Source organism: Rhinoderma darwinii, chromosome 2 (genome assembly GCF_050947455.1).
Source record: "Rhinoderma darwinii isolate aRhiDar2 chromosome 2, aRhiDar2.hap1, whole genome shotgun sequence".
Taxonomy (NCBI): Eukaryota; Metazoa; Chordata; class Amphibia; order Anura; family Rhinodermatidae; genus Rhinoderma; species Rhinoderma darwinii.
Genome location: NC_134688.1, coordinates 446,806,047 through 446,824,567, shown reverse-complemented (window position 1 = coordinate 446,824,567; position 18,521 = coordinate 446,806,047). Strand labels below are relative to the sequence as shown.

At 41.2% G+C, this 18,521-nt stretch overlaps 1 protein-coding gene across 3 annotated transcripts in view; it reads right to left on the bottom strand.

Annotated features, from left to right (window-relative positions):
• The window catches only part of USP25 (ubiquitin specific peptidase 25), a 111,962-nt gene that overhangs the window by 30,922 nt on the left and 62,519 nt on the right, over positions 1-18,521 (bottom strand). For all 3 annotated transcript variants that reach the window (XM_075854500.1, XM_075854501.1, XM_075854502.1), the window contains exons 11-17: positions 15,133-15,260; positions 14,345-14,440; positions 13,500-13,661; positions 8,759-8,961; positions 7,229-7,299; positions 6,346-6,574; positions 1,889-2,089 (exon numbers count right to left, since the gene is read on the bottom strand). In XM_075854500.1, the coding sequence (XP_075710615.1) occupies positions 1,889-2,089; positions 6,346-6,574; positions 7,229-7,299; positions 8,759-8,961; positions 13,500-13,661; positions 14,345-14,440; positions 15,133-15,260 (1,090 nt within the window). The remainder of the gene's footprint in view (positions 1-1,888; positions 2,090-6,345; positions 6,575-7,228; positions 7,300-8,758; positions 8,962-13,499; positions 13,662-14,344; positions 14,441-15,132; positions 15,261-18,521) is intronic.

Genomic DNA, 18,521 nt, shown 5'->3' with positions numbered 1-18,521 from the left:
AATGACAACTCTGATCACCTGAAGGAGACTATACACTTTCTATAAGGGGTTGTCTGGTGTAGAAAGTGTGTCTGGAGGACCCGGCACGTCTGTGATTACCCGGATGTGCAAATAGCCACATGTAATGCTTCATTTTTCTTGTGGTAGCGCTGCAGTGGAGTTGAACAATTATGGTCAGGCTTCCCAGCAGATAGGGGGAGCTATCAGCAGGACACTCTGATGAGCTTATTGTTAGAGGCCATTCTAACAAAAAAGGGATTGCAAAAGCAGGCCCCTTTAAGACATCGTGAAATAAGGAAACGTATGGTCAATTAGAAAGGTGCTCATATCCCCCACAGCTCCCACCTTGGGAGAACTTTCTCGCATCAAAGAAGTTCGTCGTTTGGAATACCGAATATAAATCGACCAATAACATGTTAGACCGGTTTGTATCTTATAAAGGCCCAATCGGACTAGGTTATGACTTCTCCAATGTAAATAAATGCTAGTTCTTACAATACCCTGTGCCCATTTTTCCCCTGGTCTCCCATGTTTTGTCCTTCTGCATGTTGAATCAACTGTTTTATAGACGATTACTGACTTCGTCTCTTATGCAGGTCGGACTCTCTCTAATTGACCACTGTATTATGTGATATTATTTGCAATGTCCATCTGAAAAACCTCATGTATGGTACCTCAGTATATCTGTATGTTGTTAGTTCTGTTTCCATTGTTTTATTGGAAAAACTTTACCTAATTTAAAAAAACTGTTAAAAAGTGCTCATATTAAAAGACAAACTTAGAGGCTCTGTCACCAGATTTTGCAACCCCTATCTCCTATTGCAGCAGATCGGCGCTGCAATGTAGATAAGAGTAACGTTTTTTTTTTTTTTAAACGACCATTTTTGGCCAAGTTATGAGCATTTTTATATTTATGCAAATGAGGCTTTCTAAAGTACAACTGGGCGTGTTTAAAGTAAAAGTACAACTGGGCGTGTATTGTGTTCGTTACATCGGGGCGTTTTTACTTCTTTTACTAGCTGGGCGTTGTGAATAGAAGTGTCATCCACTTCTCTTCAGAACACCCAGCTTCTGGCAGTGCAGACACACAGCGTGTTCGAGAGATCACGCTGTGACGTCACTCACTTCCTGCCCCAGGTCCTGCATCGTGTCAGACGAGCGAGGACACATCGACACCAGAGGCTTCAGTTGATTCTGCAGCAGCATCAGCGTTTGCAGGTAAGTCGATGTAGCTACTTACCTGCAAACGCCGATGCTGCTGCAGAATCAACTGTAGCCTCTGGTGCCGATGTGTCCTCGCTCGTCCGACACGATGCAGGACCTGGGGTAGGAAGTGAGTGACGTCACAGCGTGATCTCTCGAGAACACGCTGTGTCTGTGCACTGCCAGAAGCTGGGCGTTCTGAAGAGAAGTGGATGATACCGATTCGTCAGCATCATACACTCCCATTCACAACGCCCAGCTAGTAAAATAAGTAAAAACGCCCCGATGTACGCACATAATACACGCCCAGTTGTACTTTTGCAAGCCTCATTTGCATAAATATAAAAATGGTCATAACTTGGCCAAAAATGCTCGTTTTAAAAAAAACAAAAAAAAACGTTACTCTTATCTACATTGCAGCGCCGATCTGCTGCAATAGGAGATAGGGGTTGCAAAATCTGGTGACAGAGCCTCTTTAAAGGATTTTTTTCCCCCTAATTTTCACCAACCAACCACTGTAGTATACTGACTCAAAGGCAACGTTTTTAGATCTGCTGCATATTTCACCCTTTGCATTGGATTAGAATACTTGCCATTACAAACTAATGTCACATTGCTCACTTGGGTCCCCAGCTAAAATAAATAAAAAAATTGACAAGTAAAAGTAGGATTCAGTAAACTATACCAGGAACTGAAGATGGAGTCGGCTTTAATGTTTTCTGCGCAATCAGCATCTTCTCTTGTTCAGCTTTTCGGAGCTGCTCCTTGTCCCATTCTTCAAGTTCCTTTTCAAATCTTCGGTTATCTCCTTTGACGAATTCCTTCAAATCAGGGGGCAAGGTGTCCATCCCAGCAACTACCTGACCGGTTTCCTTATCGTACTCCTCTAGAATGACAAAAAAAAGTAGCGCTTTAAAAGGGAACGAGTCATCAGAAAACATTAGTTAAACTCAGGTTTTTATTTTTGTTGTATCTATCCACAGAAAAAACATTGACATATTGCAGTTTTCACATTGGCCATTAGAAGTCACACACAGTGGATATTTCCTTTTCTCTGCAGCCCACCAGTCAGCTTTACTGTATATACAGGGACAGGATGAGGAGAATCATCTCATTATCATTAGGGGGTGAGCAAGTGAAAAAGGACACATCACGTCCTCCGACATCTAAAACCGGATGGATAGCTTACCAGATGCTGCAACTTGTTTTCATTTTAGTCACCCGCGTTCCCCTGCAATCGGTCCCGTCAGTTTCCGTGACCCGTACAAGTAGACCGTCAAGTGGCTTTTGACAGTCTACTCTTACAGGTCACGGCGTACACCAGGACTGATTGCAGGGGAACGCGGGCAGCTAGAAAGTAAAGAAAACCAGAACTGCAGTCAGCGCTGCAGCGGCTAGTTGGTTTTAGATGTCAGAGGACTTGACAGGTCCTCTTTAAATGACAGCTCTATTGTATTACTGGAAGCCTAGAAGAGGCAGAATAGCAACACCACACACAATGCAAACAGATGAGGCTCTGTATACAGCTCCCCTGTCACTTTCTGGCTTCTGGGAGACTCTAGGAGTCAATTGACAGACAAATGTCATTTTTAATCATTAAAGCTGCCATAAAACACACAACCCTACAGTACAGGAAGGAGGTGCGCGTCTCCAATATGGCCATCCCAGGGAAGATTTTACAAATAAAAAAAAATAGAGAGATACAACTTCAAAAGAAGACCAAAAACACATTATTTATCATTATATATTTCAATCTAATTAAAGAAACTAAAATGAAATACATGACACATTCCCTTTAAGCCCAAAGCAAGACACAGGTCATATTCATTGTAAAAGCCTTCCTAACTCATCCTATAAAATACCCACCGTGTACAAATGTGCATTCTTGGTGGTAGCGGGCGCTGTATAGCAGTCTGATGTAAAGGTGAACAAAAAAATAAAAAAAAGGGGTTTCTGGTTAAGCTTAATCATTGTGTAATGTAACATTATGCAACTTTCTTGTATACTTTGTATATACTTCAAGATCTCTACTAGAGGTCAGAGAATGGAAACATTGTTTATAGCCAGTGGCTGAAAACGCATTCTGATCATAAAGCGCTCTGGTTACTAGTTTTCCAATTCACTGCCTGCAAGCAAAGATCTTGGAAAAATTGAGAATTTGAAATAAGGTTAAGCTGCATAACTTTTTTCATTACACACTGAACATGCTTCAGTTAGTAAACCCTTTTCCACAATCCAATACAGATACAAGTTGTTAAGCTGGCCGTAGACATTACATTTTTCTTGCCAGACCTCACTTATGCAAGCAGGATTTGCAAATAATCTAATGTTTAGGTAACCTGGCGGACAATGTCCATGTGTCGGCCTTCAGGGACAACAATGATCAAGACGATTTTCGTGTTTGATCGCACCAACTATTGGCCAGCTTTAGGGGAATTGTGGAAAAAAAGAAACCGCTGGTAGAGACTGGTATTGATTTTGCCCAAAGGCAAAAATCAGTCTCACAACATGTCACACACGGAACATTGCTGGCATGTCAATTTGTGCATATACCTCTATGTCTACCTCTCCAAGGGTCTCACGGTGTATGTAAATACATGGAACATTACGTTATCACACTGGTCAGGACTACAATGGCAAAACTAAGTTAGGCCAAGAGCAGATATTAGAAGAAAAACGACTGCGGAAGGTTTTGCATCATATGGGGTATTCCTTAAAGGGGTTGTCCACATAATATTATAAGTTATACAAATTTTCACTATACTTTCTGCATTAATTCCTCCCGGTTTTCAATATCTCTGCTTGTTCAGTAGGAACATTCATGGTTTACGACCAGTGGATACAATTCTGTCCATGGTCACATGATGAGACACAGGTGCACCGCTTGCTACATGGCCATGTGATGGACACACAGGTGCACGGCTCGTTACAGTACATGTATCAGAGCTGTGTCTTCTAACCTAACAATCCCTGCACATGTGTCCATCACATGAACATGGCCAGAATTTTATTCGCTGGAATTAAATGAATGTTGCCACTGAACAACAAGTAGGGATCTTGAAAACCGTTCCCAGCAAGTAGTCCCGATCCTTGGACTAAATAGAGTATTCAAAAGAAGATCTTGCAGCACTCCAGAAGACGGTAAAAAAATGTTGTTTTATTCAGTCAACATCGAACAGTGCAACGTTTCAGTCCTGAATTAGGACAACACATTAATTTGCTGAAACCAGACAACCCCTCTACGCCCACCACATTTAAAAAGCATGAACACAGCCTTTTTATTGAGTATTGCACTCCCGAATATAGAAGTTGCTGCTCTGGATTCAGGGGAGTGGGCTGCTAATGAAACCAGTGACGTCATCGATGACATCACAGGGATTCCTTGTGGCAGAGAGGATTGGAGGGCATGCAAAGACAGACTGTCTTCATATTCCTGTATGCAGATCAGTGATCTGTATATGGGGACAGCTGTGAAAGCTCAGATTGTGTGTTCCCTGCTAACTTGAGCCCCAGTAGTAAAATAAAGGATAATAAATATAAATTAAAAAATTGTAAACAAAAAAAAAGCAACAACTTGCTATTGCTCCATTAACCCCTTAATGACCAGCCTATTTTAGACGTTAATGACCAAGTCATTTTTTACGTTTTTCCATCGTCTCATTCAAAGAGCTATACACTTTTTATTTTTGCATCGACATAGCTTGTTTTTTGCGGGACAAGTTGTAATTTTTAATAGCACCATTTTGGGGTACATAGAATTTATTCAGTGGGTTGTTGCGATTGCAACGATACCACATTTGTATCGGTTTTGTATGTTTTATTTAGTTTTTGGGTTTTTCATTTTTATTCACATTTTTTTTTAATTAACTTTATTAAACTTTTTACTTTTTTACTAGTCGCACTAGGGGACTTTAATATACGATCCTCCGATCACTATTATAATACACTGCAATACTTCTGTATTGCAGTGTATTACTGCCTGTCCGTTTAAAACGGTCGTGCATGTGCTAGGACATGCCTCCGGCATGATCTAGCAGGCATTCGCTCCAGGCAGACCTGGGGGCCTTTATTAGGCCCCCGGCTGCCATCGGAGACACAGACACTCGGCGATTGTATCGCCGGGTGTCGGTGGGGAGAGAGGGAGCTCCCCCCTCTCTCCAAAACCACTCAGATGCGGTGCTCGCTATTGTGCACCGCATCTGAGGGGTTGAACGGGTGAGATCGATACTAATATCGATCTCACCCGGCAGAGCAGGGACGACCCCAGCCCTCAGCTACCTCTGGCAGCTGAGAGCAGGGAGATTTGACAGCTCCCTGCTCGGTTTACTTATTCCGATGCCGCGACGTAAAAAGTCTATTGCATCGGAATAAGGCCCGTTAGTGACCGACGTAGAAACACCAAGGGCCGGTCACGAACGGGTTAAAGGCAAATTTTTCTGCTCTGTCCATCCCCCATTGTTTACACTGCAGCTATGTGTACTTAGAAAGTCTGCTATTTATAAGCACAAGCCAAAGACATTAGTGCAGGTTCTATTACATAAGGGGCAGAATGATTATAAAAGCAACTAAAACAGCAGTGAGAGAAGGAAGATCGTTAGGACATTGCAACATATATACTCCGCTAAAAGAGCCTCACGCAAGGGCACGTTCACACGGCCGTATTTTGGTGAGCATTTGTAAGCCAAAACTAGGAGTGAGTCCAAAACGCGGAAAACGTACAAACCTTTCCATTGCACTTATTCTCGGTTCCACTTCTGGCTTTGACCTAAATACACCACCTGAATGAGGATGAGGAGGGGGGGGGGGGGTCCTTGAAGATCTGCTATAATGTGAGGGTTCAAGGTTATAAACCTTATATAACAGTCAATATACTGTGAGCTGCTCCCACTATTTATACAGCACCACCGATCACTTCTGGGATTACAGTGAAAAGAGCGACCCATCACAATATTAGGAAACGTTATTTTATCCAAGAACTGCACACCTTATATAATAATAAGACTTGTCAAGGTGTTCACCTCTCTTCTTTACTGCCTAGCGAATGACAAGGGAAATCTCGTTTCGCTTCCCATACTCAGATGTGGTCCAGCCCTGGCATCTGGCAGGAGACACTGGTCTTTATCAGACACGCACTACAATTACCTTGTATCAAGTGCTGTTCACCATCATTTATGTACATCAAACAATAGGCACTGGCATTTCTGTAACCTCCAAAGGAATCCCGCTCCAGCTCTTCCCATGAAGATTTTGTCACAGAGATGTCGTTGTATTTCATCCACCGCTTTTCATTGTGATCAAATATATATGCCCAATAGTGACCTGCATTTGCTTGACCTTCATGCACCAACACAGCATGTAACCTATAAGGGACCTAAAAAGAAAATGAATGATGTCCTTTACACAGAATCAGCAGACAAGATCTGAGAAAACAACCAGGAAACCTATAAGAACATGCTGCCATCACCTTGAGTATTCAAAAAGAGCCCAAAAAAGACAAGACAGCTTGAGCAAGAGCGCTGAACTCCCCATATAAAAAAGTCTACAGGAGTTCTGGAAAGAGTTAAATGCCGTGTTCTTGTAAATCCCCCCCCCCCCAAAAAAAAAGGAAACCCGCGTGCATACGCGACCTGATCTCTTCTTACTTAGTGGCTTTGTGGGTCCAAAGAGGCCACGGTCCATCCCTGTCACACTAACAAGAGCCCCTCCAGTTTACCTCTATGTACACTGTGATGGCCGTGTAAAAAAGGTTAAGTGTGGCTGTCTTGTTATATTATTATAAGACTTGTTATAAATCGTTAGCGGTCAGTCCTTGCACAAAATGAAAAAAATAAATTATATATATATATATATATATAAATATATATATATATATATATATATATATATATAAAAAGGCCATTACTTTCATGGTTCTATCTAAACTGTGGGATTAGGAAGAAAATATACAGGTCTTATTATTATGGTAGCTGAATGCATGGGCATAGGAATAGGTGTAGCAACACATGAAGGATATAATTACACTTACTTGTGTCATCAACTTGTCCGAATACATAAGCTCTATAGTCCGATGTATTCTCCCTATGCTGTCCTGCAAATCTGAAAAAATACAAAAAGGATTTAATACAAAGATTTAGAATTAATTTAAAAGGCAATTTATAAAACTGATAAAACCATAAGTAGTAATGAACTATACCGTGTCTAAATATCAGTCCTCCTCCGAAAATGCTACTATTTTATACAATTCATATGTTTTTGTTTTTTTTTAAGGTTCACGTCCAAACTAAACCGGATCACAGGCACAGAATAAGGCCTCATGCACGGCTGTGTTCTGCGGTCAGGGCTCATTGAAAATAATGGCCATGTACACAGCCCGCGATTTGTAAGCGGCTTGCGGCTGTCACTCCGTGGCCGGCTGACCCGGAAATCACGGCCGTGCACATGGCTACAGTCGTGTGCATGAGGCCTTATTGTATGCCAAATAGTTCTGATCCCCCATTAATGAGCATTCATTTGTTTGTTATTTTAAAGTGTACCTATATTTTCAGGTGACTGAGGCATAAGCTGTCATAGCTGTATACATGAGGAACGACACTATTGCTGGCCATTATATGACTTGTATTCTGCATTATTTAACAGTTTTCCCCTCTGTAGGATCTTTCTAATTTTTAGCAGTCTCTGAGTTAGTGGGCACAGCCTAACTGCTATCATGGCTTTTATTCACACTTAGGAGAGCAGGGTGCTCCTCCTCTATCTCTATCACATATATAGAAGCTGCAGCAGCATGGAGGAGATTATACAGCAGTACTAAGTAATGTAACTGAGAATCCAGCATTGGAGTGACACAGAAATCTTAGCAGAAGCTGCAGCACGTCTGTCTCACTTGCTCTACTCACTGTTCCTTCCCCATAGACTTGTATTGGCAGCAAGTCAGTTTGACTCACAATCTTTCTCCGCTTCATACTCCTGCGCTCCCCTCCCCTCAGACTTGTTTAGGCAGGCAACGAAGAGACAGTCCCCACCTTCTTCACCTGGTCAATTATGCTCCCTAACCAGGGAAGGAGAATGCTTGACAACAGGGGGTGGACAGCAGATTACAGAAAGGGAGACGCCTAGTGGCAGTAACGTCACACAGATTTTGAATGGTTAAAACAACTCAATTTTAACAGTGAGTGAATTACAAAGTTGATATAGATAGAATACCTGAGATATATATCTCTATTAGATTAGCAGAAGTTGTTTGAAAAGTTAGTGTCCATTTAAGCAAAAATAAGTAGCTTCCAGATCCTTATAATGCTGCTCATCTCAGGGATAAATAAAAAATAAAATCACAGGGAAAATCTATCCCGTCGGACCCTTGTTTTCCTTGGCAGAAGTCCACAGCCAAGGATCTGCTAGGCCCTATAGACTGAATTACATATTCGATAGATTGAAATTGTCTGGAACTGCCAATGAAAACCTAATCTGGTCTACAGACATCTTTTCACTGCATGTGGATTTATCTCTTGTATATCTGGCAAGTGCAATTATGATACAGTAAATGCAATGGAGTCTATACCTCTTGTATCAGTTTCCACTTCTGTCCTCCACCGGTGCAAACATCCCTCTAATACTGTCAGCTCCTCGTCAGTAATGTGGCGCGGTGCAGGGTGCATAGGCAAATCCGGAGGTATTCTGGACTGCGTGAATGGTTTGTGGATAACAGAGCGCTGGTTGGCTTGTGCCTCACTGGATGAAGACGACCCTTGATGCTCCATTGTGCTGTAATGGTTCACATGGTTATTAAAAAAACAAGCCAAGATATTTACATTTACTAAGAGTATCTATAATGGAGGACTCATTATCAATGGTTCACAAACAATACAAACCATGGAGATTATATTTAATCCCTTCCCAACATTTGTCGTATGGATAAGTCATGGAAAGCTAGTGCTTCCCGCATTTTGCCGTATCAATACGACAAATTGTGGACACCGGCTCAGAACCTGAGTCGGTGCCACCATCCCGGGTATCGGCTGCATGTTATAGCAGATACCCTGGGGTAATGGCGAGGACCGAAGTTTGTTCCGATCCCCGCCATTAACTCCAGCGGTCAAAAGTGATCGCTGCATTTACGGTGTTTGCAGCTCATCGGCACCCCAGCAATGAAATTGCCGGGGTGCCGATAGCTGCAAAGGCAACCAGAGGCCTAACACTGGCCTCCCGGTATGCCTAGTTTGAAAGACAGAGGCGGGGGCCTAAAAGGCTTCCATGGCCGCCAGCAAGATTGCGCCAGCTAAGGAGCTGAGCCGGCGTCATCAGCGGTGGATTGTCAGCTGTAGGTTACAACCGACCTCCACCTGTAACAGCAGGAACCAGAGCTAGCTCCGAACCCTGCCATTAACCCCTTAGATGCAGCGAAAGTTTTGATTGCTGCATCTTTGTGGTTGGTAGCAGATCGGCAGCCCTGCCATGATATAGCAGGGCTGCCGACTACTGCTATGGCAACAGGAGGCCTAACAATGGCCTCCTGCTCTGCCATTACTGAAGCCAATTAGGCCCCGCCCGGAGGTGAAGCCTAATCGGCTTGGGGTCAGTGAATGACTGACAAATCCAATACATTGCACTACATAGGTAGTGCAATGTATTAGAAAAATAATCTGACAGTTAAACCTTCAAGTCCCCTAGTGGGCCTAAAGAAGTGTAAAAAAAAAAGTTGGAAAAAATATAAAAGATTCAAGTAATAATAAAAACACAATTGTCCTTTTTCCCTTATAAAGTCCTTTATTATTGGAAAAAAATTAAAAAATAGTTGGTATCGGTGCATCCGTAACGGCCTGAACTACAAAAATATTATGTTATTTATTCCACGCGGTGAACGGCGTAAAAAAAAAAACAAACCCGTAAAAAACAATGCCAGAATTTGTTGGTCACTTTGCCCTACAAAAACTGGAATAAAAAGGGATCAAAAAGTTGCATGTAGCCAAAAATGGTAACTATAAAAACTATAGCTGGTCTCACGAAAATCAAGCACTCATACAGCTACTTTTTAAAATTTTATGGTTCTTACAACTTGGCGACAGAAAAAATACATTCTTTTTACAAAAGCTATTTTATTGTGCAAAAAGTTATAAAACATAAAAAAGTGCTATAAATTTGATATCGCCGGAATCGTACTGACCCGCAGAATAAAAGTTAACATGTAATTCATAACGCATGGTGAACGGCGTAAAAAAAAACAAAAAAAAACAAAAACGTTAAAAACTATGGCAGAATTGCGTTTTTTTGATCACCTTTCCTCCCAAAAAATAGGATAAAAAGTGATCAAAAAAGGTCACATGTACCCCAAAACTGTACCAATAATAACTACAGCTCAAGCCACAAAAAAAACAGCCCTCATACCACTACGTCTATGAAAAAATAAATTCATTAAGGCTCCAATAAGTCAGGAAATAAATATGCAGTTGTGCAGGCCCGCTGGCAACATTTCTTCTGTTTCAAGAGGCGATTTATCAAGGCCCTAAAATTAGGGAACCAGAAAGGGGAGGGTCCAAACATATCTACTGGACGTGAGGATGCCCGTATTATACCAGGACAATCCTTCCCAGCAAAATACCCCAAACTGCAAAGGTGCGGAGTGTGGGCCAAAAGGAGACCATTTCAGTGCAACACTGGCCAGTGCATAAAGGATTGCTTCACAGCGTAACACACATCTATGGATTATTTTACCCCATTATTATACCACCTGACTATGCCCCTGATGTACTCTGCCCGGCTTACATGTGTCCCCATATTATAAACTGAAATACCAGTAATACTCAAAACAAAACTACTACCAAGCAAATCCACGCTCCAAAAGCCAAATGGTGCTCCCTCCCTTCTGAGCCCTACAGTGTGCCCAAACAGCAGTTCACTTCCACATATATGGCATCGCCATACCCAGGAGAACCCTTTTAACAATTTTTGGGGTGTGTGTCTCCAGTGGCACAAGCTGGGCATGACATATTTGCCACTGAAATGGCATATCTGGGGAAAATTTGAAATTTTTACTTTGCACCATCCGCAGCGCAATCATTTATGGAAAAGACCTGTGGGGTAAAAATGCTCACTTCACCCCTTAATAAATGCCTTGACGGATGTAGTTTCCAAAATGGGGTCACTTCTCAGGAGTTTCTTTTATAACTTCACATCAGAGCCTCTGCAATTGAGAACCAATACTTTGTAAATCGCCAAATTAGGCCTCAACATCGCATGGTACTCTTTCACTCCTGAGCCCTGTCAAATGTCCAGGCAAGAGATAAGGGTCACATGTAGGGTGTTTCTAAAACCGGGAAACACAGAATAATAATTAGAGAGCTGTCTTGTTATAGTGGCACAAGCTGGGCACCACATACTGGCATATCTATGCAAAAAATCCCATTTTCACTCTGCAAAATCGAGTGCACACTAATTTCTGCAAAACACCTGTGGGGTCAACATGCTCACTACACCCCTAGGTGAATACATTGAGGGGTGTGGTTTCCAAATATGGGTCACTTCTGGGGGGTTTCCACTGTTTTGGTCCCACCGGGGCTTTGCAAATGCAACCAGAAACCAATCCAGCAAAATCTGCACTCCTTCCCTTCTGAGCCTAGCTGTGTGCCCAAACAGCAGTTTGTGACCACAAACAGGGTACTTGGTTACTTGGGAGAACTTTCTTTACAAACTTTGGGGTTCTTTTTTTCATTTATATGTTGATAAAATTAAACATTTTGAGCTAAATCTACATCTTATTGAAGAAAAGGGATTTTTTTTAATTTTCACTGCCTAATCCTAATAAAACCTATGAAACCCCTGTGGGGTCAAAATGCTCACTACACCCCCTAGATGAATTCCTCAAGGGGTGTAGTTTCCTAAATGGAGTTACTTTTTGGTCCCTCAGGTCATTTGCAAATGTGCAAACCATTCCTGCTAAATTTGAGAACCAAATGGCGCTCTTTCCCTTCTAAGCCCTGCTGTATGTCCAAACAGCTGTTTATGACCACATGTGGGGTATTGTTTTACTCGGAAGAAATTGCTTTAAATGTTGCGGTGCTTTTTCTCATTTAGTCCTTGTGGAAACTACATGGCCTTTGGAGAAAAAAATAAATGTAGATTTTCATTTTCTCTGCCTACTTCTAATGATTTCTGCAAAATATCTGTGGGGTCAAAATGTTCACTATACCCCTAGATCATTTCCTCAGGAGGTGTAGTTTCCAAAATGGGGTCACTTTTGGGGGGTTTCCACTGTTTTGGCACAAGATCTTTTCAAAACCTGACATGGTGCCTAAAATATATTCTCACAAAAAGGAAGCCCCAAAATCCACTAGGTGCTCCTTTGCTTCTGAGACCTGTGTTTCAGTCCATTACCACACTAGGGCCACATGTGAGAGATTTATAAAAACTGCAGAATCTGGGAAATAAATATTGAGTTTTCTTTTGTAAAACCTTCTATGTTACAAAAAGAAAAGGATAAAAAAAAAAAAAGGACATTTCAGCAAAAAATAAATAAAAAAAAAGTGTAAATTTCACCTCTACGTTGCTTTAATTCTTGTGAAACGTCTAAAGGGTTAAGAAACTTTCTAAATGCCGTTCTGAATACTTTGAGGGGTGCAGTTTTTAAAATGGGGTGACTTATTGGGGGATTTCTAATATATAAGACCCTCAAAGCCACTTCACAACTGAACTGCCCCTGAAAAAATAGCCTTTTGAAATTTTCTTGAAAATGTGAGAAATTGCAGCTAAAGTTCTAAGCCTCGTCCTAGAAAAATAAAAAGTATGTTCAAAAAACGATGCCAAGCTGAAGCAGACATATAGGGATATTATTAGCAACTAGCTGGACAAGTATTGATGCCGTTGGCTTCTCAATGGCACGTTCATAGTTTCTATTTACACAAAACAGAAAATATCCTGGAGAAAGGGTTTATATTGTCATCAGCAGTCAAGACGGTCTTGACAGCACTTAAAGTGTATCTCCAGTTCCAAGAATTTATCGCAACGCTATGAAGGGTAATGTCAGATGATCTTAACGGTGGAGGTCTATGCTCGGAGACCCTCACCAATAAATTGCAGCTGATGTGGTGTCACCGTGCCATGCCACTTTTGACTTTACGTAGGAAATTCAAAGTATGTAAGATTCTGACAGGCCTGTATTTCTCAAAAGTGAAGCCGATCAGAGAAAAAAGGGGAATGGTGCGCTGACAAGTGCCTTAGCGGCTTAGTTTACAGTAGGGTTTACAGCGCACAGATCCATCACCGATGAAAAAAACATATGCATGGTTTCTGCAGAGCACAACACTTACCTTTGCATGGGTTGTGTGACCGCAGAACCACTAGGTGGAGCACTTGCATCAATATCCTCCACAGGGGAAGTGCAGACCGGTTTGCTGGATGCAAACTCTAGGGCATACTGTAAGACATCTGCCAGAGGGAACCGTTTTGGGCCAGATCCGTAACTTAAATATCTGTAGACATGACAGGACACAGATAATGTGGTCATAAGTGGTGATTTTTGTAATACTATTTGTGTAAAAATCTATGACTTCTACAGCCCTACTGGACGGGTTGTTATACAAAATAAGTTTTAAGAATACCTCAGCCAAAATTCTAATAAACGGATACTTATTTCATCTTCATGAAAACTTGCATGTACTACAGGAAATACATTTTTTAAATTTCCTAGTAATGCGTCTTTTATAAATTCAAGATCATCATGCGGACACGCCACACGTTTCCCAGATAGTAAGCACGCAAAAGGAGGCAGGAAGAGTCAGACATCGCCGGGGATTCTGGAGAAATGGATATACAACAGTCCATTCTGTCCGAGCTCTAAAGTCTCTGCATTCAGAAAGATGCAAAACAGGTGAAAGGACTGGCACATTTAGTCCCAGTCCTGGGTGAGATCGAATTTCCTAAATTTTCCTGGTTAAGTGCCCCTCCTCCACTCTGAATGAAATGCCTATAGATGATAATGCCTTCGAGAACCCAAGTATGTAAAGTTTTGGCTTCACCAAAGATTGCTGCTAGCGTGGGAGAAGTCGCATTTTCTTTTTAACCAATGAGCTATTTTGCATTTGTAGACTTTATTATGGCCACCTCTGTAAGGAGCCGGACTGAGAACCACGGATAACATCCTATAATGTGATACCTTTCTAGCCGCTGCTGTAAAACCGTAAGGTGCTCTTTAAATCTCTTGATTTCATCTCGTTTTATCCTGGTAATTTCCCGGTTTTTGTGCATATACCTAACACAGCAGAAAAGACAAAATAAAATAAGTTATTTACATCGTATGAAAGCAGATTTCAAGAGCAATACACTAGTAAAGTAATGAAAGGACCCGGACCCTTAGGAGGGATCTACATGGGATTACAGACATCCCTGGGTTATAGATAGATAAGCTTGGCGGGTATTTCTTACCCGCCGATATCCGGGCAGACTCAGTAGTCTGCCCGGCGATAACAGTCATTGGGCCAGAGCTGTGTTAGGGCCTTAGCGACAGTCCGGGATTGGGGAAGAGGTGTGATCAGGTGACTAACTAGTGTATATATAAACCAGGAATATGACGTGATCTTGACAGCCCACCTGGCATATTCCTTGGTAGGAGCGTTCGCTGCCCCCGCCCACCCCCTTTTATATATTATGTATTATATTTATTATCTAGGTCTTTTGTTGAAAGGGGTAAGTCGCTCAATTTTATTTTTTTGTGGTAGGCTTGAGCTTATGGCTAAGCCAGGTTAATAATTCAGGTTGATCAGTTAAATGGTTTATTACACAATATTTGATGGTAACTTTATTAATAGGCTGTGGCCAGAATTATTTTACCGCCATTCCAAGGTCGTAGGTTTTTATTTATTTATATCTTAAAGTTTGTTAGTGGGTTTTGGTTAGTGAATTCTATATTAGGATGTTTTGTTATCCCACAGAACGGTTACTCGCCTGTCCATATATAAACATGAAGGGAACTCCAGTTTGTTGTGGATCTTCTCCGGTCTTCCTAAAGCTTGATTAAACTCAAACCTGGACAGTTCAAACGTTAATATGGGTGGGAGTTCTGCAAACCAGTGCTAAAGGAAACAAAAAAGACAGTCACATTACAACGGAGGACGTCCTCTTATCAGCCAGATCCCTCCCGAACAGAGAGACGTGAATCAAACCACTCTCTATCCTAGAGGATCCAATGACAACAGCATAAGCACCCACCAAAGTATGCAGGGTACAATAAAACTTATCCGGGGGCTTCATCTCTGGTGCTAGATACTACTAAGAAATATGATCACATGGCCATAAGGCTTGCAAGGTACGGCCAGTATTTTATGGGTGATGTAACAGATGGAAGAAGTCTATCTCTCAAAAAGAAAACACCTGGAAAATTGTAAGGCACAAGTATTCAATTAATTCTCTGCTGAGACATCTAGGATACCAAACTATAAGACGTGAAGACGGCTGCGGATGTGGTAACCTAGAACTACATGCATTACGGCTATTATGCGGACACTATATGCAGCTCAACATTGTTCATATAAACACGGTGTCTTAAAATATGGACAGCAATATCTCTACATCGAATGAACTGCAATTTATAGAATTTATTTTTTCCTTTTATGACAAAATGCACAAATTGTCAGGATCAAAGGGGGTTTCTAAATTAGTTTAGAAAGAATTCTTCCATTTTGATCCCTTCCATCTCAAGGATATCAGACCGGATGTAAGACAACTGACTGCAGGAGTCGTCCTACCCCAATGATCTGTATGTATTAGGTCAGACAGAACCACATCCCTTATTGAAGCCCGCTTCTTTTAAAAAAAAAAAAAAAAAAAAGAAAATACAAGGGATGAAATGAACACCTATGTTCTCTGCGAGATTTCTATAAGACGTTTGCTTGTCAGTCTGAATAATTTTATGCAGTTCAGGAAACATTTTGGACAGGTTTTTCTTCAGTATACGTGATCATTCAATTATCAGATCTGGCCCATTTTCAAATAGCGATTATCAAAGATTTCACGCTTTCCATTGCAATGCAAAGACACTCTATACACTATTTACCATAGGGAAAATATCATTCATATCGTGGGAAATATCTGTTCAAGTGTGCCCTTTCCCAACAAGAATTGCAAACGTAAAAAAAAATAAAAAAAATAGAAAGGCTCCATACACTAGGTGGAAGTCTTTAGGTCTATAGCTTTAACCCCTTAAGGACGCAGCCTAGTTTTGGCCTTAAAGAGGCTCTGTCACCAGATTTTGCAACCCCTATCTGCTATTGCAGCAGATCGGCGCTGCAATGTAGATTACAGTAACGGTTTTATTTTTAAAAAACGAGCATTTTTGGCCAAGTTATGACAGTTTTCGTATTTATGCAAATGAGGCTTGCAAAAGTACAACTGGGCGTGTTGAAAAGTAAAAGTCCAAGTGGGCGTGTATTATGTGCGTACATCGGGGCGTGTTTACTACTTTTACTAGCTGGGCGTTCTGATAAGAAGTATCATCCACTTCTCTTCAGAACGCCCAGCTTCTGGCAGTGCAGACACAGCCGTGTTCTCAAGAGATCACACTGTGACGTCACTCACAGGTCCTGCATCGTGTCAGACGAGCGAGGACACATCGGCACCAGGCGACAGAGGCTACAGAGGATTCTGCAGCAGCATCGGCGTTTGCAGGTAAGTCGATGTAGCTACTTACCTGCAAATGCTGATGCTGCCGCAGAATCAACTGTAGCCTCTGGTGCCGATGTGGCCGACACGATGCAGGACCTGTGAGTGACGTCACAGATCTGCACTGCCAGAAGCTGGGCGTTCTGAAGAGAAGTGGATGATACTTCTCGTCAGAAAGCCCAGCTAGTAAAAGTAGTAAAAACGCCCCGATGTACGCACATAATACACGCCCAGTTGTACTTTAGCAAGCCTCATTTGCATAAATACAAAAATGGTCATAACTTGGCCAAAAATGCTCGTTTTTTAAAAATAAAAACGTTACTGTAATCTATATTCAGTGTTTATTGGTGAAAAATTGCAAAATTTAGGAGAAAATTTTGAAAAAATTGCATTTTTCAGAATTGAAATGCATCTGCTTGTAAAACAGACGGTTATACCACCCAAAATAGTTACTAGTTCACATTTCCCATATGTCTACTTTAGATTGGCATCGTTTTTTGAACTCTCTTTTATTTTTCTTGGACGTTACAAGGCTTAGAACATAAACAGCAATTTCTCATATTTTTAAGAAAATTTCAAAAGCCTTTTTTTTTAAGGTACCTCTTGAGTTCTGAAGTGGCTTTGAGGGGCCTATGTATTAGAAACCCTGATAAAACACCCCATTTTAAAAACTAGACCCCTCAAAGTATTCAAAACAGCATTTAGAAAGTTTTTTAACCCTTCAGGCATTTCACAGGAATTAAAGCAAAGTGGAGGTGAAATTTGCAAATTTAATTTTTCTTGCTGAATTTCAATTTTATTCATTTTTTTTTTACCAGAGAAATACTACTAAATATGTATTGTCCAGATTCTGCCGTTTTTAGAAATGTCCCACATGTGGCCCTACTGCGCTCGTGAACAAAACACAAGCCCTAGAAGCAAAGAAGCACCTAGTGCATTTTAAGTCCTCTTTTTTATTATAATATATTTTAGGCAGCATGCCAGGTTTGAAGAGGTGTTGAGGTGCCAAAACAGTAGGAATCCCCCAATAGTGACCCTATTTTGGAAACTACACCCCTCAAGGAATTCATTTATGGTTGTTGTTACCATTTTGACCACACAGTTTTTTCACAGCACCTATTTCAATTGGGCTGTGACATTAAAAAAATGTAATTTTTTCCAATAAGATGTAATTTTTTATCAAAATTTCTTATTTTCACAGGGAACAAAATACTCAATTTTGTTGCCCAATTTCTCCTGAGTGCAGCAATACCCCATTTGTGGCAATAAACTGCCGTTTGGGCCCATGGGAGGCCTCAGAAGGGAAGGAGCGCTGTGTGTTCTTTGGAGTACAGATTTTGCTGGTTTGGTTTTCGGGTGCCATGTCGCATTTGCAGAGCCCCAGAGGTATCAAAGCAACGGAAACCCATCAGAAGTGACCCCATTTTGGAAACTATACCCCTCAAGGAATTCATTTATGGGTAATGTGACCTTTTAGACCCCATAGTTTCTTCACAGAACTTATTTGAATTGGGCTGGGAATGAAAACAAAATTATTTTTTTCAAATATGTCGTTTTGGCTGAAAATTTTTTTATTTTCACAAGAAACAAAATACCCCATTCCGTTGCGCAATTTGTTTTGAGTGCCGCAATACCCCATTTGTTGTGATAAACTGCCGTTTGGGCCCATTGGAGGG